Source organism: Diadema antillarum, unplaced genomic scaffold, assembly GCF_040938485.1.
Source record: "Diadema antillarum isolate AM-2024a unplaced genomic scaffold, OU_Dant_1.0 seq00000407_RagTag, whole genome shotgun sequence".
NCBI lineage: Eukaryota > Metazoa > Echinodermata > Echinoidea > Diadematoida > Diadematidae > Diadema > Diadema antillarum.
In genome coordinates this window covers 1,234,448-1,260,360 of record NW_027271395.1, presented here as the reverse complement: position 1 = coordinate 1,260,360, position 25,913 = coordinate 1,234,448, and the positions used below count along the sequence as shown (strand labels likewise).

The following is a 25,913-nucleotide window of genomic DNA, read 5'->3' as shown; positions in this document are numbered from 1 at the left end:
TTCTTTTCTTTGGCAAATATATACATGTAGATTATCTTTTATTTTCAAAGTTTGAAATAAATACACAAATGTTAATGTTACTGGTCAATATGGTGGAAGTACATGTATTACCCAAATACAACTTAATGTCACATCTTTTCTAAGCCTTTACATGCCAATGCACTCCATCAAAACATGCAAGGCTTTTTCAAGTGTTCAGTAATCCCTCCCTCCCCTTGTGCAATTTAGCACTTACACTTGACCTTTGACCTTTTGGCAAGAAACTTCCCACAGAATATATATTGGGTAATACATGCATACATCAAGTTTAAAAAAAAAAACCTTCAGGCATTGCATAAATATAAGGAAAGTAGTGATATTTTGAGGAATTGACCTTGACCTTTGACTCCCTGACCTTTGAACCATGACCCCCAACTTCCCTAGATAATCACTGCCCATTGGAACAAGCATATATACTAAGTTCCATGAAGATACCGTGAACCATTTGCGAGATATGGAGAAAAACATGAATTTTCAACCTTTTTTTTCACAAAATAATCTGTGACCTTTGACCTTTGACCCTGTGACCCCAAAATCCAAACAAAGTATTATCCCCCCAGGATATACCCTCATACCAAGTTTGATGTAAAACCACCACGCGGTTCTTGAGATATCGACAAAAACAAAACGGGACGTACAGACGTATGTACGTACGGACGGACGGACCGACGACCCGAAACATAATGCCTCCGGCCACTTCGTTGGCAGAGGCATAAAAAGTTAGTGTCAAGCCCTACTTTAAACATTGTATTTCAAGCTAAGATTCATTAATGCCAGGTACAAAAAGATGAGGAAAAAACAACAAAAAACATTTTCTCATTCTAAATACCTGTAATCATGACAGTTCTGAGGTTAGCATCGTGGAGTTCCCTGATGGCAGGGATCGTCTCCGGCTTGAGTTTGTTCTGGAGGATGAGGAGGCCTAGGAACTGCAGGTCCTTCTCCACAGAGTCCCTGAAAATATGGTATAGGAACCCAAATGGACCAATCAAATCATGGCATTCAGGTCACATGTTCAATATGACAAGCTTGATACTTCATGCTGTCACCCCAGAGCAGACCATACATTAAAGCTATGTCAGAACGGTGAGTGGTCACATATTGCAGAGTGCTATGGGGGTCAAGTAGGTGTACAGTATGTTCCAAAACAAAAAATGCTCCTGGAACTGCATATTCATGTGTGAACACGATGGACAGAAATTGGAGTTAAGGGATTCCTGACATGCTCTACAAAGATCCTCATTTCTCTTTGACCACTGAAGCAAAGTGGGAATGTCTCAGCTATCCTCATTCTAATTCTCTGCAACCTCTTTACCCAATACGCCAGTCACCAGCACATTTCAGTCTCATTTTCGCTGAGCTTGCAATGCTCTGGCACAGCTGCCATGTAAGCCACTGTAAAAGTGGAAATTTTTGCGGTGTGGAACCTTCTGCCCATTTCATGCGACCAAAGACCAGTGCAAAAATAAAAATATGCAAATATCTTTGCACATCACATGCTCCACTAATGAATGTCTTGATTTCGCAGAATTAAAAACATGTGAAATTTGTCTTGCCCAACCGAACACAAAAAATTCCTCGAGCGAAAATATCCACTTTTCAAGTACACTCTACTTCTCTTTGACCCCTTCAGCTTTACACCCATGACTGGTATGCTAATTCTTCCTTCTGTCCCCTGAGTCTTCCAGATTCTCTGTTCTATCACAGTGAGCAGAAAAACCTATAAAGTACCAATTCATTTTGCTCATCAAACAAGTTCAACTTGCCCTCGGCAGCAGTGGAACTAAGGCATTATAGCTATGTGAAGCGAAAGCATGGGCTGGTAGCTACTATACCGTGTCATCTTTGTAGTGAACATAAAACATCACCTCCAGTTCAAAGGACATCACATTAACCCATTGAAGATGAGATGATTTTGCTTGAACATACATTTCCTATGGACATCTGGCTGAGTATACTCTGCACTAGCCTTCAAAGTGTTAAGAGTAAAGCCAGCCAATGGGCCAGTCACATTCCTACCTTTGTATTTTCTGTGCCTTGTGCCACTGGAGACTGGGGTCCATGGGTTTCCATGCCAACGCCAGCACCCTAAAGCCATCGGCAGTGTAGGATCTCAGGGTGTCTTCAAAGTTGTTTGGAACTGCAGGCATAATGATTATTAACCACACCATGATTAATTCATGTCCCATACATTCAGGTAATGCCTGCTGGGAATTCTTCATGATATCTTGACTGTTTATTTCACAACTTCTCATTCATCTTTTTTTTTTAATGTAACTATGTTAACTATTCCTTTGTGTGCAATCTAGCATTAACTGAATACTGCGCAAAAACAACCAACACAAGAAATGTTTAACTTACCAAAGATGTATACCAAATTATACCTCTTTTGTTTTTAAAAGTTACTAATACTGATATTGATAGCCTGTCCATAAGCCAGGATGCGCCAGGTTCCTTTGAAGTGATTATGGTTAAAATGAACGGCTATTGAAAACAATTTGGAATCATTTTCAAATTCTGCTCTCCACTGAACTACATAGTGTACGTATAGCACAGAAAATGATAATGTGCAATATCTTTGGCATACAAGATACCAGGTATGTACAAAATATTTGTATGTGCAAAATTATAAATAAGGAGAGCTCACTGAAATAGAGCTCATTATGTGAAAATGGCTGCAAGAAATACATAGCATGATTCATGCATCAACAGCATCTGTAGCTCAGAATATTCCCTTAAAATGGGGACAAGCTTGTCTCAGTCCCACCCATTCATACTTGTGTCTGGTAGGCAGAGTGAGGCGATCTTCTCCGGTGCCCCTTTGCAGTGGACAGTCATGTGCTTGGCGTTCATGGCCCTGGCTATCACACTCATGCGCTGGAGGCTGGAGGAGAACGGGAACTGCTTGATGATGCCAATTTCGCCCGCATCCTGTGTTGCCATGGAAACAGACAGCTCAAACCACGTCTTAGCAATTTTAGTGCACTTCAATTCATGATCAACTACCAGTATATTTAGATTTTCATTTTTTTTCCTCTCTTTTTGGGAGATGTGCTTAACATTGTAACATCATATAAAACTTTAACATAAATATTGGTGCAAAATTTGTATTCTGAGCAGTAAAAGAATTTTCAGTGAGCCATTTGGCCTAAATTGGGGAGTTGAAGGTGTTATGTTTGCACATAATGCATATCATTTCATATCAAAATAATACCGTAGAAGAGGAAATTTTCATGCATTTCTTTTGAAAAGAAATTCATTCACAAATCAAAAGCAAACAAATTTCTTGCTCATTGTATTGAATACTACTTTATATCTCAATTCCGTGGAATTAAAATACACACAAAATTTCTCTTATCCAGCCGAGTGCACAAAAATGTTGTTGTTGTTTTTTAAGCAGTAACAAGCGAATACCGATATTAAATGAAAGTTGCTGTACCTCTTCGCCTGTGTCACCCTCAGCCTTGAGATCTGCATGCTTGCCTGGGCTGCGAACCACCGTGGGAACCATGGCGTCATAGTTACTGGTTTCTGCCGGGTTGGAGTCCTCTAGGATCTGCAGAGAGTCAGTCAACAATCAGTAGAACCAGGCAATGGGATGTTACTCTGTGTTTTACATGAAGCAAACTACTGCACAACCACAAATTTTCTTGTGCATGAAACTTTCGTGAATTTCATAAGGATTCAAGATTCACTTAACCCGTTGAGGACGGTTTGATTTTGCTACAACACGCATTTCCCATAGACCATCGCCAGAGTATACTCGGGACTCATCCTCGACAGGTAAAAGTAAAATGCACACAAAAGTTTTTTGTCTACTCAATGCATTGAATTCCAGTAGCAATCACATAAGTTTTGTGTCACGAAAAAGGCCGTCAGCGCCAATTCACAAAAGTTTCTGGTTTTACAGCACAATGTACATGTTGTATATGCACGCACGTACACACACACACACACACACACACACATGTGTCATTGGCACATTTATCTTTTCCTTTCATGGATGACTGAATAATTGATGACAAATAACTTTGATAATACTTTAATATCAATATTAGTAATGACGATGCAAATAATAATAATCACCTCTTCAATATACATCCCTGATCAATCACATCACAGCTTTTAAAGTGTCCGACATCATATCATTACACATTCACTGTAATGAAACCCTGAACCTACACTGCACTCGCAGCATGCTCTCAGCAGCAGTCTAGCCAAGCTGCTACATTCAAGCATACATAGCAATAAATTCAAGTATACCAACAAACAAAGAGGCAGTTTTGTTACAAAATCAATAAACTCCTCCTAGCATATCGTGGTACAAAACACTGAGAAGACATTTGGTTTGATATAATATATGTCTTTACCACTAGGGGTGACAACATTGAATATTACTCTCATTAAATTATATATTACTGAATCAGCAAAAGATTATGTGGCATATGAGCAAAGGGATGTGATGTGATGTGTGATAAGATCATGTTGTCATGTGATTGACAGGGTGGTCACCTGACCAGCAAATGTGGCTGAGTAGTGTCATGATTGCAAGAGCACGATATCATCACACAAGAGGCCAAAACTGTTACTTGTTACAGGATATCATGTCGTTGTATAGATCTTCACCGCGGACTCAATTTGACTTTTATTACATACATCTGTAGAGTGAAAAGTAGACCAACAGAAAATTTTCATTACAGCTAAAACGGATTACACATCAAAATCCACCTACGAACAACAATACCTTACAAAAGCTGCTTTCAAGTCACTTTTTGTGACCAGTATTGCAATACAATCTGCTATGCATGTTTGACTGAACTTGCATAATTCTTGAGACAACCGTCTAAAATGACAGCAATTACTCTAAAAAAAAAATTTAAAAAAATCACTGAACATTGATTAAATAAGTTAGGTGCGAGTCCCCCATAGCATAAATATTACAAAGTACACTGTAGGTCTTTGGAAGAATTTTGGACAACAAATGCCTTGTTTATGTCAACTGAAAATTCTCTATACAGCAGCTGTGAACCATGGCTAATCAATTAATGGTAGTTTTGGTGATCATATGAACAAAAATACATGTAAGTATGACAATTTCATGAACTTCTGTCTGGTATGTGAAATTTGACAAAAACAGCCTGAAATTGACAATATTAATGTTAATAGCACTGGAGGAATGAACCTAAATCCATATGTGTACACATGATTAGAACTTGACAATAAAAGAAATTTCCATGATTAAGTTTCATGCACATAAATGTTTGATAATAAAGATTGCATTGAATCAGCAGAGTTGGATTATACACTGCACAGTCAGTCTGAAATGAGCATTGTTTTTGATACTGTAATATTCGTAAGATAAACATGTTGTGATCCTGAGAACAAAACAATTGCCCTTGAAGTTGAGATCACGTATCAATGAAAATGACAATGGATATGATGACGCTTATCACTGATGAATTACGACAATGCTTTTTGTAATCTGTCAAGGGTATGTGGCTAGTCAGTGATTTGTGTGGAGTGTTTATACATGAATGTATGGAAGCTTGCTGCGACATTAATGTAGAGTATGAAATCAGATTCTACATACCATACCATCTTCGGTATCACCATGTTCATGCATCGTCTTTGGGACAAAGAATGCAAAACCCACAAACATGTGTCTCTAAAAATGTCCTCTTTTGATACTACCTAAATACTACTATAGCCCAAGAAGAAATATACATTCTATAGATTTGTATCTAGTCACATAAACTGACTTGACTCCATGGAACAGGTTTAGGAGACTCAACTCTCTTGCTTGCATTTACAATGGTAGCTTACATATTGCTCAATGATCATCCTATGCAAATTTAGTCTGCATAACTGCATGACAGATCGTGTATGCCAACAAACATCCAATAGTGAATGTGAGCTGATACATATGTGAAAAGGACTTTAACCACACAATCTAATCACAATGTACCTTTGTGTCTAGAGGGACTTTTTAGGATGGTGCCCCTGAATAATTTGCAGAGTGTAGCATAACCTTTAATGCATCTAAACCTCCTCCAGCTGCTCTTCTGCCTGTAGCAACTAATATACATTCTGTTTTACTTGTTCTCCCTCTTGAAAGGTCAAAGGTCATGATACATGTAGGTCTGTAAATGGTTCTGTAGCTGGCATCACTATCCACCATATTTTGGGGATCAATACAAATAGAGCTTGTAGGTGACACACATCTATGAACAAAAAAAAAAATCCAAATTTGTTCACACTAATGCAAATTATCAAGAAATTCATTGCCTTCTTTAACAGGGAGAGTTACGTGTACTGTAAAAGTGGATATTTTTGCACAACTAATTTCTTTGCGCTCGGTCAGGTAAGAGTTTCACTTGTCTTTAATTCCGCAGAATCAAGACATCAACTACTGGAACACATGTCAAGCAAAAATATTTGCATGCTTTTGTTTTCGCACTAGCTTCTGGTTGCGCGGGTTGCACGAAAATTTCAACACCACAAAAAATGTCCACTTTTACTGTAGATTTGTAAGCAGCACTGGGTGTCACAGTAAAGCCCTCTTCTTGCTCCAAGAGGAAGCACTGAGGAGTCAAGGAACTATTAATCACGCAGAGCCTACTTATCTTGTGCAACACATTTTATCTCCTTCCTATTAACAAGTTTGATACAGTTGTATCTTTTTCCACTTCCTCATGTTCTACCATTGTACATCTTCCCTTCACTGTGTCAACATCGACGAGACCATACAGAGAGATATATGATGACAGACTAAAATATATCTAGATTCTCAATTGAATGATTCTTTGTTTACCTACAATACAGTTTAGTCTTTTCATTCTTCAATAACCTTCTTTACAGAGACAGTTACTTCACAAATTTTGCGACACGCGCCCAAATGTTCTATACAGCAATGTGTAGGATGAAGAGTATTACATTTCTTGATTCTTTAGATTATTGTTAGAATACTAACTGTAAAAGTGGAAATTTTCACACATTTTGCACAACCAGAAACCAGTGCGAAAATAAAAACACGTAAATATTTTTGCACGTCGATGTTCCACTCATAAATGTCTTGATTCCGTGGAAATAAAAAGAACACATGAAATTCATCTCACCCAACCGAGCGTGAAAAATTATGCGAAACCCCCCCCCCCCCTCCACTTTTACAGACAAACTTCCTGTCAATTTGACTTAAACACACTGTACCATTATCCCAACTTTCCTACTGAAAACGAGGAGAAAACAGTCAAATTCGCAAAGGAAGAAGAGGGGAGATAACTCACCCATCCTGTGGCTTCAAACATCTTGATGTCCAAGGGGTCCCCGGCCAGCTCTCCATTGATGAAGGTCAGTGAGTGGCAGGTGGCCATGGTGGACACAAATGGACCGACGGGGATTGACGTGGGGTCAGCTATCATGGGGCCAAAACTGAAAATAGAAAGAACAAGATAAAAACAATCATTGATACCTAATTGCAAAGGTCACCTGGAAAAAGAAATCAAAACAAAATTATGTATGTAGGAGTTAAGGCCCGCTTTAATACACCAAGTATGTTAACAGCAATGGTCTGGTTCTTTGCTAAGGTGTGCCAAAAGGAACCATGTTTGGTTTTGTTACAATATCACATCCCCACTAATAATTCTGTTACAAAATTAATCTTCATATTACTAATTTTTTTAAAAAAAATAGTAGAACCAGACATGATTCCTTTTGCCGCACCATAGCAAAAAGCATGGCCGTTGCCGTTACTGCGCTCAGTGTAAATGCGCTCTTACTGTTTCTCATCTTTGTGATGTAGATGTGCATTTCAAATAAGTCATCTGATGTATCAATAATCCCTCTTGGCATTTTTTGTTGTTGTTGTTGTTGTTCAACACTCATAGCAGAAATAGAAACTACATATCTTCCCTGGGGAGACAAGAAAAACAATAATCCTTACTCAATTTTGAATATTAAAAATACTGGTATCATTATCAATGAAATCCAAAACAATGTTTCTACACTATTAAACATCACTATTGATATTATCTTAATGAAAATATTGCAAAAATGACAAAAGTTTATTGAGAGACAAGGTCTTGTCACCCCAAGGACAATACGATCAATGAACAAATTGTGAATCTAGGGAAAGTCATGGCAAAACTAAACGTACCCTCCTTCTGAGGTCTCCTGCACGCCTAGCAGGTCCAATCCATCCTCGGTGAGAGTCCCAGTCTACCAAAGGGGTGAAGAGAATACAGAGAGTCAAGTTAAGGTCTGGGTTCATGAGGAAGACACGTGCACATAAACCAAGGACTAGTGCCAACTATCAAAGTAATATCTAGAACATCAAAAGGAAATTAAAATCCCAAGAACTTTCATCTGCACGGCACCCTCGACATCAATACCAATACCAATACCAATACCAATACCAATACCAATACCAATACCAATACCAATACCAATACCAATACCAATAACAAAATCAACATCTATACCAATATCAATACCAAAATCAACATCAATACCACTACCAATACCAAAATCAATACCAAAATCAATACCAATACCAATACCAATATCAATACCAATACCAATAACAATACCAATACCAATACCAAGACCAATTTCAAAATCATAATATCAATAGCAATATATGAAGAATTTAAAGCCTTTCTGCCTTGTCTAGTTTGCAACTGACCTTGTCAAAGCAGAGTATGTCCAGGGCTCCACACAGGTTGATGCGTTGGGGGCTGATGCAGAAAATGCCCCTCCTCTTGAGCCGGAGCTGGGCGTACACCATGCCAATAGTCAGGGCAGCGGGCAGGGCAGGGGGGACGGCAATCGTGATGATGTCCAGAGATTTTAGAACGATCTCCTTCACAGCAGTCTGTGGATTTCATGGGGGGAAGGTAAAGGTGGTAGTCGAAAGGAGCAACAAAAAAAATCATTTAATGGACACCTATGTGATAGAGTGATTCTCCGGTATAGTCATATAATTTATGTGGTTGAGTAATTCACCAATTTAGTTTATGTTATCGAAATGGCCCTTCTGGTTCACTATTTTATTTTTCAGACCCATACTTGCTGGCATGAGTGAAAAGGCAATTATCATCTGACAGCATGGTAGTTTCATGAAGAGGTGGTATATATCAAAAGTCCTAAGTGAAATGCCTCTCGCCTTCATCATACATGAAATTGCAGCAATAGAAGAACAATGATATTAATTTGCTGTGATATGGCCCCATGCAATAAACACTGTGTCAAAAGTTCCAGATTTGACATGATTTGATTTGATTTGATTCTGTGTATGGAATTGCTTTACAAATCCATCAATTTTCAGCAACATCACCAAACATTATATACACGTATTAAGGTACCACACAGTATGGTTATTTTGTACAATTTCAATAGTTTTTATTACACATTATACATCTGTACTATGATCACATGTGCTTCATGTATCTGTTTTTTAATATACAGAACAGTTGGCAACAATAACCAAAAACTTGACTCTTTGGTAACGAATAATACGTAACAAATCTATACAACAGTTAAATTCACTTGACCCCTCATTTCCTTCAGGTTGGCACATAACTTTCAATAGCAGACTCTCTGAAAAAGACTTTGCCCTGTTTGAAATTTCATGTCATGACAAGTATGTATCTTTATTTGAGAGCAAGTCTATTGTTTTCAGTCATAAAACTTCCATGTGTCTGATACACTAAATTCACACTTCAAGCCACCATGCAGACTTCCTGATATTCTGCACTTATTACTGTCGGTAAAATTGTTCTGTATTTCTCCTGGCCTTCTCAAATATTCACTGATCAAACTACCGGATTTAGTTCATAATTGAACCCTTTTACTGCTCGAGGTATCTGACACTACCAGGTATTCTAAAGAACATTCAAGCCCACCAACCAACCTAGTCTACAGCAAGCAAGCAATTAACCTCCTAACATAAGTCAGATGTTTGAAGTTTTTCTTCATACTGCAAGTTCTCATACATACCTCATCTACTGCTAGCACCACCACAGTGTAGGCAAAACCAATAAAAGCTGGGGGAAGGGGAATAAAAAACAAGAGAGATTTAGATTACACAAAGTGAAGCGTTTCTGGACAAAGCTTGAAATAAAAATAAACAAAGAGACAAAAGACTGGACATGAAATGCTCTTTGTGCTTGCTCGACCTTTCTATGCCTATTGACAAGAGAGAAAAAATATTTGTAATAGCCTGGACTTCATAAATACTCATGTGCAGATGAAATAATAATGACCTCTTTTGACCAGTGACTTACCTGGATTGTAATTCAAGTCTTCTCTTTTTGACAAAACAAAACAAAACAAGCCCAGCGGAATAAGGGTCAATGAACACGATCAGACCAGTGATTTATCAAGATCAATCTGACGGGCTGGTTTACAATGCATCCCAATGCATTCCACTCACTAATAAGCTCCTCGTCTAGTTTTGTTTTTTTGTTTTGTTTTTTTATTTCCATCTGAGGAGACGGCTGGATAGCCCATATTCAGCTACGTTAAGCTGGTCTTCCATGGGGTCCAGTTGGATGTGGGGTGGGACCACTTCACCGGGTTAGACACCCTGCTCTTTGCGATGAATGAATGAAGCGGGATCTTTTACGTGCATGAGTTGTTTAATACTCTCTCACACTAGGGACCTCCATTTTATGTCCTATCTGAGGGACAGAGTGTTTTGCCTCTTGCTAGAGGGGACGGTATGCTAACACACAACATTGCTCAGTCCAGACTCGGGTTCGAACCCGGGCCGCGTGATCGTGAGGCAGACGCGCTACCGACTGAGCCAACTCATCGTATTGTCACTCCAGTGACCCTGTGTGGAAATGGAATTCTACACATTGACAAGTTGCCAGGTGACATAAAATTTTATCCAAGAATATTCTTGTGGATGCACAAAAGTTTGTGAATATGTGTCTCTGCTGAAAGGAAACACCAGATTTTAATTTCATCAATCAAGGAAAAGTAGTTCTGGACTGAAAATGCCCTTCAAGGGGGAAAGAAGGAGGAGAGAGAAGACTCACCAAAGCCAGCCAGAATGGCGACAAAGAGGAGTGAATCTCTGAAGAGCTTGATTTCAGTGGGCATGGGGTACAGGATGGAGCGAACCATGTTTCCTTTGGCGGTGGAGAAACCTGTAGCAAGACAGAAAAGGGGGGAGGGGGGGGGGGGGGAGAAGATACATCAGAGTGGAGTCAGTCATCTCCTACATTACCTAAATCGCATTTGTAGACACAGACTTTAATTTCAGATGGAACTGACCTCTATCCCAACCACATCCATAAAGTCAATAGGACTATACTGTCAATCACATACAGAATATAACACACAACATTTCTAGCTTGACAGCTAACACAGTATTCAAGCTTCATTTTTCATTTTCAATTGCTGTTTTGATTATGTTCAAAGATACATTTAATATGTTAATTTTGGATATCTCAAAACTCTCAGGGATTCAAGAGTTGCGATATCCATATTCTGATTCAACACCCTCAAAACTGATTAAAATCATCAAATCTTTTTAACTCTTCACCTGCTAAATGGAAATATTCAGGAATTCAAATTTTTGGTGGCTATCTTGAATATCTCAAAATCCTCAAGAAAGCAAAAGTCGCACCATCCGGATTCAGATTCAGCACCCTCAAAATACAGTCAAACTTCATTTGTGTGTCTATTTTTCACTATTTACAAGGAAATATACAGAAACTTCAGATTGTGGTGGCCATTTTGGTGGCCATCTTGAATATCTCAAAATATTCAAGGATGTTTTTTTTTTTTTCAGTAATCTTTATTTCTATTCTTTATTAATGTAATTAAAAAAAATCATCTTGAAGAGCTGCATCATCCAGATTTGGATTCAACACCCTAGAAATAGGGTAAAACCATTAAAAAAAAAATATTGTGAGGACGGTAAGACAAGGTTAGGCCCAAAATGTGACTTTGGCACCCAGACTATCTATACCATTCATACAAATTCAACTACCCAGGTATCTCACCTGTAAGAACAACCACTGCCTTGACCTTCTCTTCTGCATAGAACCTGGTCTGGATGACATGAGTGCCGCAAAACAGAGTGTGTCGCTTGTGTTCGTCCATGGAGTACGTCAGCTCCCCACTCTCAGGGTTGGGCAGTGGTGTCTTCGTGATGGGGACACTCTCCCCTGGCAGAGGTTAATGAAGTCACAAGAGTCAAATCTTTTAGCCCCTCAAATATTTTGTGGGACCAACTTTCATTCAAAGTTATGTGCCATTCCATATGAAGGGAATGAACCTGTAAGTATCATGTACATGTTATAAAATCATCTTCCATACCCTGTTTCTTTCCTTCAACTAGCTGTTGATGGTTTGCAGATATAGTCACATTTAATACCTTTATACTCCAACACATATCATGATCTACTGATTGCCTATCAAAAAGGCTCGGGGCCAATTCTCATCAGGCAACGACTAAGACGAAATGTGCTACGAGAGTCATACTGTAAGAGTGTAAATTTTTGTGTGAGGCATTTTTCGCGCTAAGATAAGATTGGCTAAGATGAATTCTGTATGTTTTCATTTCATCACAATCAAAATCTAAAATAAGAAGTATTATATACAACAAGCCAAAAAAAAAAAAAAATGCATGTTTGTTATTTCGCACTTGTGTCAAGTGCCATGAAATGCACGGAAATTTACGAAATGCTAATATTTACAGTAGTCAAAAGACAGTGACAAGGCAGACTCAAGTCACATGATCTAATCCTACCTGTGAGGGAGCTCTCATTGACGATGCAGTTCCCCGCCACCAAGACGGCATCACACGTCATCGTGCAGCCACTGGAGGGAATAATGAGGACATCTCCTGGTACCAGCTGGTCCTCCCACACCGTCTCCACTTCTGCTCTCCAAAAACAGAGATATATAGATAGATAGATAGATAGATAGATAGATGGATAGATAGATAGATAGATAGATAGTTAAATAGATAGATGAATAGATAGATAAATAGATAGATAGATAGATAGATAGATAGATAGATAGATAAATAGATAGATAAATAGATAGATAGATAGATAGATAGATAAATAGATAAATAGATAGATAAAAAGATAGATAGATAGATAGATAGAGAGATGGAGATACAGAAAGACAGATAGATGGACAGAGACAAATAGAGATAGAGATGGATAGAGAAACAGATGGATAAGGAGATAGAGAAACAGATGGATAAGGAGATAGATATATAGATGGATAGATAGATAGATGAATAGACAAATAGAGGGATAGACAGGCAGACAGACAGATAGATAGACAGATGAATGGATAAATGATAGACAAAGATTGATAGAAAGATAGAGGGAGAGAGGACCAACAAAAAAAAATCCATCTCTTTTTAATCATTAAGAGACTTCTGCAAATTTAGATGGGCTGTAACATACTCTCGTTTCCCTCTCAAACTAAATCAATACTTACACAGTAAACCTTGCTTGACAACACACAAATGCATGGATGTGGATGTATATTATATATTTTTTAACATCTCCCAAGGAAAAACAAAAGATAAAGTAAACCAAAATAAAACAATATGATTTGACTGTCATGACCTGTAATTCCTATCACATAACCCATATATAAACACACACACACCAAGGTATAGTCTCAATATGAGTAAAATCATTGCTATAATTCCACAAATTTAAGAAAGAAATCTTGCAATGTTAAGTCGCAGGAAAGGTTTGTGAGGAGAATAATAGTATAAACTCTAATCAGACAATCTACAAAGTAATTCAGAAATGACAAAGGGGTAAACAACAAATGAGGTCACCTCCATTTGGACGAAGAACTTGAACGGTGGTGTTGGACCGGACCATGGCTCGCAAGGTGGTTGCTTGCTGCAAACATACAAGGAGAATGAAAGATGTCAAGAAGTAGGTATCATTAGTATCAGAAAATACCAATGATATATCAATCTTGTAAATCACAAAGACTGATATTCCACAGAATGAAAAACACAAAATATTTCACACAAGCAGAGTGAAAGAGAAAGTAGAAAGAGAAAAAGACATTCTTGTCTTGTGAAACAGATAAATAGATAAAAATAATATCAGGGATCTGACAAGAAAGAAAGCAAATGGAGAAAGGTACAGGAAGGAGAGAGGGGAATGCAACCCAAATGACTATGATTTGAACTGATGAAAAATAGTTAAGTATCTATGCACTACAGACATACAACCAATGACTCAGTGGAAAATTACCTTGGTATATAAATAATTGCCATATACATATCTAGTAGTAATTCAACTTTCACATACAATTCAGATCGTGCCTCCAGCATCTGTAATACCAATGAACACAGATACATTCATCTCTGGCGGAAGCTTGAGAGAAAAACTGGGAGAGTGAAGACTATTGACAGGTGGCCATTATGGGCTGGTTTGATTGAAATTGGATCTATCATCAAAACAATGAAAAGAAACAGAATTTGTCTGCATCATCAAAATGCATGTTGAACAAGAGGTTCTGTGTTGAGGGGTCACAACACTTACTGTGCAGGCTACCCACTGCGGACTCACGCAATAGGAGTTTTGATAGATGCTCTCTTTTGTTAGAGTCTAAACAAATGAACAACTCTAAACACAGATAAATGATTGTCAACATGCACTCACACTATCAAAATTTTGCTCCTAACAGGCCACAGATTAGATTCATTCCTTTCACCTACCGAAACTCAGTTTATCATCTTTAAATCATTTCGGTATCACCGGTAACAACCTACTCTGGCACAACACAATCCTGAACAGTGTGACATGGCAACATGCACAACTGAGACGCATCCACATCACAGCGTAAATCAAGTGCCAGTTGCACTGTGATGCAATCAAAATACTGCATATGTCACCGATACTGTATAAGCTGTTATGCTTGCGAGGGTTTAATTATCGCAAATTTCACGAATCACAGTTGGATCGCGAATTTAACAACATGCGAAAATGTCTTGATGGGCTTGGGCGATAGCGCATCTATGCTAGTGACAATTCGCAGAAACAATATCTTGTGAAAATGTCTATGACCTCCTCATTTGCGAAAATATCTGTATGCAAAAATAACAGCTTAATCAAGTATACAGTAATTAATATGTTAGACTCACCGTCCTGGTGGTGTAGAGCGAGACGGAGATGGAAAGGACGGAGAGGGCGATGATGCAGAAGGAGTAGTAGAGGTACTCGTCCACTATCCACACCGTCACGCTGAAGATTTGGAAGATGTAGAAGGGGTTCAGCACCTGCCCGAATTAAAAAAGTAGAAGCCATTCTTGACTCAGCATGCATTCATGTACCAAAGCTTGAAGTCAAAGCATAGATTCACAGAAACCCGGTAGTGCTCTGTACTGTAGACGATGTACTTTCATTTAATTGTAAGATTTGATTGTGTACAATTTTATTGATGATGATTATGATGTTCTTACCCTGGCTTCAAGATTTAAAGGGGCTGTACAGTTCTGGTTGAGGTGAGGATTTTGCTTTTAATGTTTTGCAAGATATTCAGAAACCACTCATGAGATGTCAAAGAGCATGCAGTTCTAAGGGGTATCAAAAGTTTATTTGATGAAAATCAGTTCTGAAATGGCTGAGATATCCAAAAACAAGGTGAAACAAAGAGATCTAAATAAAAGGCGTGGCCTGTAGCCTTTTATTATTATCACTTTTTTTTTGATATCTCAGCCATTTGAAAACCAATTTTCATCAAATAAACCTTGTATCCTTCTTGAAATTACATGCTCTTTCATATTTCATAAGAGGTTTCTCAATATCTCATTTAGGAATACCATTAGCCTGAATCCTCACCTCAACAAGTACTGTACAGTCCCTTTAACAAAGAGGGACAATTTGATATGTTAGCTTTGAGAATTTGATCCAACATACAAAACAACATGAAACAAGATATCAAAGATTGCATGTTCCCATTAGGTGTTGCAGCAGACCATCCTCATCATTAATAGTGAATCAAAATAAAGTACATTGTCCATGAAAAATAATGAGTCATATAAAACATGTATAGCATAGCAATGCTAAATGGTAACAGCTGAATAATTTTGCTCCCACTTCTTTTTTTTTGTGAAACACGATGTCTCCTCCACTTCTGAAGGGCTTAGAATTTGTGATGGACTAAAAAAATATCTATATAAAATAAATTGTAAGATCTGTGCCAGGCAGAGAGGCAAGCAAGAAATACCATGCCCTGCTAAATAGAGATGAAAAGATTGTCTGTCCACAAACTGTCATATTTTGTACTTGAGACCATGGGCGATAATTTTGCAACTCTCGCCCCGTGGGATGGACACGCTGGATGAAACTATAAAACTTTGAGGGAGCAGAGCTGTAATTTAAACTAGAAGACAATATATATTACCTCTTGAATGAGTAGCAGTGGGATGGATTTCACATTAATCTTGATTTTGTTGATACCATACACTGATTGCCTGGAAAGAGAAAAAACAGTTGACAAGGTTTGTTGCATATTGCACATTTCTCTATCAATCATGCAAGAGATTTGCCACAGTGAATAATGTGGGGGTGGTTGTAGCAGCCCTGGGCTAATACTAATGGGAAGTTGTAATGAGCCTGGGTGTGGGAAAAACAAATTGCTACCCCTCATGCTTCAACCTGGAGGGCTTTAACCCACTGTTTGCTGCTCGTTGGAATGGAAGGAGCAAGCCACAAACTGTACAGGAAATTGTAAAATCTAAAGATAACAGGTTCATGTGATGCTTTGGATTAAAAACAAACAAACAAACAAACAACATACAAACAACTCCCCCCCCCCAAAAAAAAAGACCACAACAACAACAACAACAACAACAACAATACAAAGCACACACACAACTACAGCGATTCAAAGTCATAGATGAGATTGGTGGAAACAACTGATGCAGAACTTACAAATGAATATAAATGTCTGATTATTTCATACCAAATAATATTACAAAGGGCAACATACATGTACACGTAAATGTAGTCACTCAAACATCTAACATACATGTACATGTATCCTACTCGGTTATTATCAATCTAGGAAAGAATACGATACAAATCCTCAAGATGATTAGTTCGTAAATTACCCCCAGAGGGCAATTACCCACCCCCCTCGGCTAAATACTGGTTACTGGTAAGGTTAGAGTGAAGATTAGGGTTAGGGTAGGTTTAAGGTTAGGAGTTTGAGTTAGGGTTAATATTAGGTTCAGGATTAGGATTAAGGCCAGGGGAGGGTCTGGGGTAATTGCCCAGAGGGTAATTGCCCTAGACCCAAATAGTTTCTTGTGAAATGAAGAAGAGGAACAACTAAAACTGAAAGTCCTGACACAACAAACTGGATAATCTTGATCTTGGATAAACATACATGGTAGAGACCTCATTCCTACAGTTTCCTATATAGTGAGAGTGTGACCACTGTTGGTTCCAGGACCTACCTTTCAGACCTCTCCTTCGAGTCCAGGCCCAGATGAGCTCGCCTGTACAAGTCATCAGCTGTGGTATACCTATCCAGTCCCCTGTGTTAAAACACATCAGCAATGAATAGAAATCATCATAATAATAATACCTACTGGTAAATACAATCTTGTAGCTCATCATAGGACATTCAATATTATTAGGGCTCTACTGCACCATTGTGCTTTCATTAAAAAGATTAATAAATAAATAAAGAAAAAGTGTTGAATGGATTTGGATAGCACATGATGGTAACATTACTAACTGTGGACATGTACAATACATTATGTACAATGTTAACTGCATTCCCATAACTTGCACGTTTTGCAGTTTTGTTACATTCCGGACTTGGCATCAGGTGTTGCATAAAACAAATATTGAATGGTTTTGATGTGTGAAAAGGCAGAATATTATTTATTTGATGATAGATGGGATGTTCTAATCTACCCAGTACTTGCCTTTTGCATCAGATAAGAGTATCTCCTCCTTCACCTGCCGCAAAAGTCTTGAACTCTTGCACTCTTAATCATTCGTTATTTGTGCATCGTACACAGATTACTATAAAACATGATATACAGTATTCATGACATGAAATTTTTGTGAATTGGAGCCTACGGCCTTTTTTGCAGCATGAAAATTTTGCAAATCGTCACTGGCATTCAATGCATACAGTGTAGCCAAGAACTTTTGCATGCATTTTAATTTAGGGAATCTTGCCTCTCGCAAAATTTGTGAAATTAAAATCCACATGAACATTCCTCGTTTACAGCATACAGCAAGTTCAGGTTGAAGTAAAGGTATATCAGCCACATAGTAAAGTGAGTGTGTGTGTGTGTGTGTGTGTGTGTGTGTGTGTGCCCAGTGATACTTGTATGTGTGAATGTCTATGCATCTGAGAGTACACTGCTTGGTACTTGATGGTAATGATAGTGATAATGATTTAATGATGATAATGTTAATTATGATAATAATGATAATAAGTGCGATTTAAATTGATATCATCAGTGCTCACCACGAAATGACACTAACAAACTTTCTATTCCTCATTCATTAAATTCTATTCAGCCATTGGCATACATAGCATTATGTAACCAAACACAACATTGCTACCATATGATGTTGTAAGATGTTGACAATTCCTGGAGAAAAATGTGATATAAAACAAATAATGCACAGATTCGAGCTACAGGTGAAATTACAGATTCTTGAGTGACAGAAATTTTCTTCAAGGCTGCACCTCACATAAAAGTGTATTCCATCCACCTTAAAGGAGACCTCTGGATGATTTTCAGATTTTTACATTTGAACAACAATAAATTAGTTATACTTAGTACAGAGTTTCAGAATTTATAGTGATTAGGATAAGGAATAATAGTGTTTTCAAAATTTATAACAAATTGCAATGAACAAGGATGATGACATGGCAGCCTCACCATAAGAATGCATGACTCGGGGCTCAAGGAAGCAGAACAAAAGAAGAAGGCATGCATACAGATTCTACACAGGTGAACTTAGCAAGCTGTATTGTAATGGAATTACACTGCTACATTTCTGAAATACGTGAGGCTTCTATGTCATCAACACTGTTCAGTGTAATTTGTTTTATAGATCTTTTAGAGTATTGGTTTCTCTGCGCAAGGACGACAATAAATTCCACAAATCTGTACATGGAGCTGTCGATTTATGTACTACATGATGTGAAATTATGAAAATCGTGTGGAATGCCCCTTTAAAATCCAGAATTTTAACATTATAATACTAGGATCTGGTATAGTGCAGGGCATATAATTGTTTTAACAATATATTACAGACACATAGAGTTACATAAACTTCGAAATTCATACGCAACTTATATAAATTACTACTGAAGGATGTGGTTGTTGAGTTTTCCTGTACAAGCAATGGCAAATCAATCAATGCTTGGGCAAATAGACTTTACCCTTGAAAATAGTGTTGAACACTTGGAAATCACAAGTTCAGAGAACTGTAAAGCTTAGTTTGCTCAGTAAGAGAATGAGGGTACTGTGTGGGCTTATAAATGACTAATCAGTCTGAATTTTCAGAGCATCAATATCATCTAAAGCTCGGGGAACAGTCATACATCTGTCTTATGGCAGACAAACAATAAGCTCGAGGGTGGGGGGGGGGGGAGGAGGGGGGCACATTTCAAGCCATAATCACAGCCACCATTTCCATTAATGTTTGTAACCTCTTGTCTAGTACAGATGGGCGACCCCAATGACCCACAAGTTCCATTCACACACATCTGAAATCAATCAGGCGTGATGTGAAAGCATCCAATTCTTGTGTGTGGACACACAAAAAATTTGAACTCTTGCAGTACACATACACATACAAGCAGTAAATCGATCAAGCTTGCTTTCTGGTAACGCTTGCTTTCTTTTAAACTCTTTCGATTAATTTGCCGTACATGACCCTTATGAACAGAACAATAAGTAACCGTACCTTTTTTAGATCCCCTTAATGCAATTCACCACTGTGGCCCGAATTCACAAAGGTGGTATAATTTAAACCATGGTTTAAACCACAGACAATTTGTATGGAGTGCCAAGTGTCGCATGGCCTATTTCGTTACAGAATGATTATTTCATCACCAAAATGACTGATTTTGTAACGAAATAGGCCATGCGACACTTGCGGCTTCATACAAATTGTCCATGGTTTAAACAATGGTTTCAATTGTACCACCTTCATGAATTCGGGCCATTAGGTCTACACAATTGGGTACATGAATGTTGTCACACGCTGCTTATCGTTTAGGTATGCGCAGACTGGGGGTTCAAAGTGATTCATTTACAGCAGAGTGATTTTTAAAAAAATCTTGTATGAACACGGGAAAAATAGAATTATTTTTTGCACTGCGATGCAAAAACCGATAACTCCTGTGCGTGAATACCGCTACAGATGGCATCACTTGAACAATAGATCACCAATCAAGCATAACTGGCATGATCTACCCACTATTTGCTCATCACCATCTTATCTCACACATTACCTACCTATTTATCATGACAGCATTTGAACTCAAAGACAGTCACTGGAAGCAGACACACCAGCAAATATTATACAAATATACCAGGCCTGAGAGGTTCTGGTTGAAACTATGTGCATGGGGTGACTTCAGGGGGGTGTTTCATCAACGTTTGTCGGCGCCGACAACTTGAATCACCATAGCAACAGTCAGTGACCAGAGCATCTCAGCCAATCAAAACCAAGGATTTTGCTGAAATTGGTCAGGGGTGACAGTTGTCGGCGCTGACAAGCGTTGATGAAACACCCCCCTGTAGTACTATTTTCTTCGGGACAACGCCCCTCAGAAAATAGTGCTACTGAAGTCTACGAAGGCACATGGTGTAACCAGAACCTCAAACAATGGCCTGGTATATTTGCTTTATATCCTTCCCAATGAATTTTAAGACTTAAGCAAAGTAAAGTGAGTGGCTTACTGATCTAGAGTCATCTTTTTTTTTTTCAGGCACAAAATTACAACGTGAAAGTGTATGCATTGACTGCACAATGCCCTTTATCTCTCGAAGCGTAGACGTCACGCATTTGGTGGAAAACTGTACTGTGACGTGATGTCTCATGCAGGTTACATGCTTGTGACAAGAGTGGTGCGCGTGAGCTTACATGTAGCAAGTATCTCCATGGCAGCATGCTATAGTTTTTGTACTATTTCTCTAGGGAGAATAGTAAGATGCGAATGGGAAAAGGATTTGTATAGTAGAAATATGTTTTGTCGTTTTCCGTGCTCTTGACCAATCAGAGGACAAAAAGTAATTTGTGAGGGATATAATATACAAATAGTAAATGGTCACGAGTACAATGGTACAAAGTTTTGCATGAGGTGCTCTATTCAACAAGATGAAACCGAGTTATTCAACCCTAAAATGGCCGGGGGGGGGGGGTTTGAATCAACCCCCCCTCGACATTTTTCGCCACTACTCCGCCGCGCGAAATTTTTTGACCGCGCCTCTCGCTGACTTTTTACTTTCAAGTCTCGCGCATCTTTTGACACCATTTTCACGAAAATCGTGCATACCGTTATGATGCTGCATAACGTTTTATACATGCCTGTCAGACCGAAAATGGCTCAAAATCATGATTTTGTGTATAAAGTCTATGCAAATGGAGTTTTCTCTTCTTATTCATAAAGATATGATTATTTCAACTTTTATAGGGTGAAACTATTTAATTTTAGCATAATTGTGTTTGATATCGGTTCTGTCATAAATTTTGCGGAAAAAAAATGATAAAACAAAAGGTCGAAAAAACAAAGAAATACATAAGAAATTCATTAAACAATAAAATACATAAGAAATTGATTTTGATACCAAATTTTTTTTTCAAGTACATTGTTAGGAATGCTACAAAGAATGTCTTCACCAAAAATTAGGATTCTAGGAGCTTTAATTTCTGATTTAGAGCAAAATGTATGATTTTATGCATATATTAGCATAATTAATTATTATGACGAAAATTTCCATTTCTTTTTGTATAGCTTGGAAGATTACGCCACAGGTAATGCACGTGCCAAATTTCATGGTAACTGCGCGATCGACGGCCGAGATCTCGGGGGGGGTTGAATCAACCCCTCCCCGGCCACAGAACACCCAAAAAAGCCCGGCCTGGTTAGGGTTAATAGTGTGCCTCGTCTTTCACCTAGTGCGAAATCTTGGTCCATTGCACGAGTAAAGACCATACACTACTATTGTATTTGTTTCATACGACACCTTGGATGTCAACAGATGTGGTCCACACAGATCCTTGACTTTAGCACAGAAATGCCAACCATTTTCATTGAAAGGCGACTGAGTAGCACAGTCACAGTCAGTCGTGTATTCGTACGTACGCGAAACCGAAGTTATTTACAAAACTGAGTGACAAAATACACGCTTGTATTAAAGCGCATATTTGTAATTGTTGAGTGCACGCGGCAAATGTTGTTCATTGTGACATCAGAGCCATGCAATGGCACAAAAACTTCGAGTCAAACGTGACTTTAACATAGGAGTCAATGGAAATTGGTGTCGTCAGCCATGTGTTATCCATTTTTGCTCGCAACAAAATTGCACGGCTGACAGAGACAGCATGCGATGGTACTTTTAACTGCATGTCAGGTGATGGGCAATCAGCCATTTGGAAAGCTACATTCTTTTTAGATGTTATACACAGTGGACTCAAGTTATAACGAAGTCCTCGGGACTGGCAGTTTTCTTTCATTTTATCAAAATTTTGTTATGACCAAACAAATAAACAATAAAAATACACAGAATGGATAACATTGCGGTCTGAATTTTTACATCGTTGTAACTGGAATTTGTTATAACTGTGTTCGTTATAACGGGAGTGCATTGTAAATCTTAACGTACAATTTACCCCAAGTTAAAGTCACAAGTTGATGATTTCCAAACAAACCAGGCCTGAAGGGTGCCCTCACCTGAGCTTGAAGAAAGTTTCCTCCTTGGGGTCCCAGATGTACTTGACCTTCTGGAAGCGAAAGTAGAGGAAGCTGTCCCCCATGATGACATCACGGTTCATCACTTCAAGGAGTACCTCCTTACTAATGACTCTGGAACAAGGAAGGGAGGCAGGGCAATAATATCAATGTTCAGTCCATACTGTAGTTCACATTATATTGCCTTTTTAGAAGTGTAATATGTAACACCTGATATCCCCACTACACTTAACATTTCCCCCAGGAGATTGTATTTTCCTGAGGTGTGCAAAGCTGGAGAAAATATTGTCTTAAGGAAACTATATAACTTCAAAGGGACTGCACATGTTTTTAATACAATATGTACAATGTATAGCACAATAGACAAGGCAAGATATTAAGAAGTCAAGAAGTTACCCTACTGTACTGGCCTGTTTTATCAAAAGATATCCTCGATTATAAATTTCCTTACAACACAGGCTGCCATTATCTAGAAGTCAACTACATAATAAGTAATAAGTCGTCATAAATCAGGACCTGTATCTGGTCTACATGAAAATATCACTTCATTCCTGCCCCACTGGTAACCAGTTAAAATTTTGAATTACAGGTACACTACCTATAAAGAGCTGTTCCCTTCTAATAAAACCTTTCAGATTAAATACTATGTCTTTAGCCTAACTAGAATTGTTCCTGACATTTGAAGTGCAAGAATTCGAAGATTGAACTCCTCAGTTTCTTCTGCTATCCTTCCATGTTGAAAAATAGGTATTAACTGGGACAAAACATAATTCACTATTAGTATTACCATGCATATTTGCCAAGATCTGGCAACAGTTATTAAATCCATATTTATGCCACAAATAGTGTTAAATCTCAGTTTCTGGAGGGAGAGGAGATGGGGGGGGGGGGGGGCAGTGGTAGCTTGGATGGAGGCTGTGAGCTACATGTACATGTATAATAAAAGGTGGCAAGAGTGAGATCCAACACACTTTATTTAAATGGGTGTCGCAACACGTATTGTACAGTACGTATTATTCCCATTTATATTATCCTATGAACAACATTTATGAGGCCCTTGAACTTTGATTTCTTTCAATTAGAAACATCAGCAAGTCTGTTTAGCTTGTCAGAGAAGCAAACTTTATGGACAAGTTAATTACACGCATTTCAGCTCATTAAATCATCCCTGATCACACAAAGGTTTGTATCTTTTGATTATATACAATCAGTACAGGTACATATGTAGGTCCATAAACTGCTAGGCTTTATTGACATGTGCTTCTCAGCTAGAAACACTCGTTACTCAGTCTTCTGTACAGATATCAAATCAATCTGAAAGGCAACTGTCTGGTTTACAACAAATTCATGACATTTGTACATGAAGTGCAAATAGTATCTCATACAGTCATCTATAACTTCTTGACAACACATATACCCTTTGAGGGAATCTGGGTTATGTGCCAGAGCAAAGCTGCCGGGTTCTGTCTTCATGTATTGTAAAAGAGGACATTTCGCTGCATTTCACGTAATCAAATGCCAGTAGGAAAAAAAAAAGCATACTTTGCTTGCTACATATACAGTACATGTACCACTAACTATTAAGTCTTGATGTTGCAGAAATAATAAACACCTGATAATCATCTTAATACTCAGCAAAGCGTGTAAATTTCTCACATGAAAACATCCACTTTAACAGTAAGCCAGATAAAAAAAAATCTTGTCCAAGGATGTAAGCACAAGGCAGGAATTGAACTCAAATCCTTTACTTGGATTAAAAGTCGCCAGGGGTCTTATCCACTATGCCACAGCACCCCCAAGAAAAAGATAAGGAAAAAAGAAAAAGATTGTAAAAGGGTGAAGAGGAGAAAGAAGGAGGGAATTTTATTCTTTATTTTTTTATTTTTTTACAGCAGAGGGTGGCAAATAAAAAAATGTCCCCATTTCTATGTTATTTGATACACACGTACACGTATCCAATATTCAAAGTTCCTGAACTCTGATAGCCTGTTTTTATCACACTCCGCAAACATTTGAAAGCTGTAATCCGTAATCCAATAAATTTTGAAGAGCTTCATAACATCAACCCAAGCTCATCAAGCTGATCCTATCAGGGACATGAAAAGGTGAATAGTCATCATGGAGTATTCTTTTTTCTTTTATTGTAAGGACAAGTCCACTTTCATAGACATGTGGATTGAGTGAATGCAGCAAAGATCACATCAGTGAGAGTTTGAAGAAAATCACTGACAATTCGTTCAATAGTTATGAATTATGAAATGATGAATTTTTGAAGTTTCTGCCCAGTCACTGCTGGATGATATTGGACTACACAGCTTGTGACATCACATGTGTACAATGATATAAAGAAAATATTTAAAGGAAATTCAATATATTTTCACTTTTTTCGCATAATAAAAAGAACACCTAACTTCCCTCTTTCAGAAACAGGGGGAATAATAACATAATTTATACAAAATATGTGCCCTATCTGCTCATGATTTGTGCTCCGAGCACAAACAATTTCTGCTAGCTCACATGGACAGCTTGTAACATGCTCAAACTTCAAGTTAATTACACAGATTTTGCTGCAAAATTGTCAGGTGTCCAAGTCAATCATAAGTATGCCATCTACCTTTCATAACCAGTTTACTCTCTGGGAAGAGGTTATTACATGTATGTCAAATTATGAGAACTGTCCCCACCCAAATTAAAACTTTTCATCTTAATACTCATGTCTGAGCATAGATAATACCAAGAAATATCTATAGGGTACTTACTCGCCAACTTTTTCCCTGAAGATGCGTGACACATGGTATCTTGAGAATGCATCCTGTAAGGGGGGAAAAAAGACATTTTCTGCACTTACATCAATGTAATATGCCCCTTTTATGATACTTATGTTTCTGTGTTTTCAATGTGGATACTGTGAAGAT

General features: G+C 38.1%; 1 protein-coding gene across 1 annotated transcript in view; it reads right to left on the bottom strand.

The window, feature by feature from the left end:
• LOC139732267 (polyamine-transporting ATPase 13A3-like) overlaps positions 1–25,913 on the bottom strand; it is a 48,553-nt gene that overhangs the window by 6,353 nt on the left and 16,287 nt on the right. Inside the window, exons 3-19 of the mRNA XM_071643139.1 lie at positions 25,758–25,810; positions 22,981–23,112; positions 17,501–17,581; positions 16,444–16,513; positions 15,182–15,316; positions 13,859–13,925; positions 12,800–12,931; positions 12,051–12,215; positions 11,079–11,189; positions 10,033–10,079; positions 8,720–8,908; positions 8,192–8,253; positions 7,323–7,467; positions 3,479–3,595; positions 2,817–2,970; positions 2,059–2,179; positions 869–993 (exon numbers count right to left, since the gene is read on the bottom strand). Of these exons, the coding sequence (XP_071499240.1) occupies positions 869–993; positions 2,059–2,179; positions 2,817–2,970; positions 3,479–3,595; positions 7,323–7,467; positions 8,192–8,253; positions 8,720–8,908; positions 10,033–10,079; positions 11,079–11,189; positions 12,051–12,215; positions 12,800–12,931; positions 13,859–13,925; positions 15,182–15,316; positions 16,444–16,513; positions 17,501–17,581; positions 22,981–23,112; positions 25,758–25,810 (1,906 nt within the window). The remainder of the gene's footprint in view (positions 1–868; positions 994–2,058; positions 2,180–2,816; positions 2,971–3,478; positions 3,596–7,322; positions 7,468–8,191; positions 8,254–8,719; positions 8,909–10,032; positions 10,080–11,078; positions 11,190–12,050; positions 12,216–12,799; positions 12,932–13,858; positions 13,926–15,181; positions 15,317–16,443; positions 16,514–17,500; positions 17,582–22,980; positions 23,113–25,757; positions 25,811–25,913) is intronic.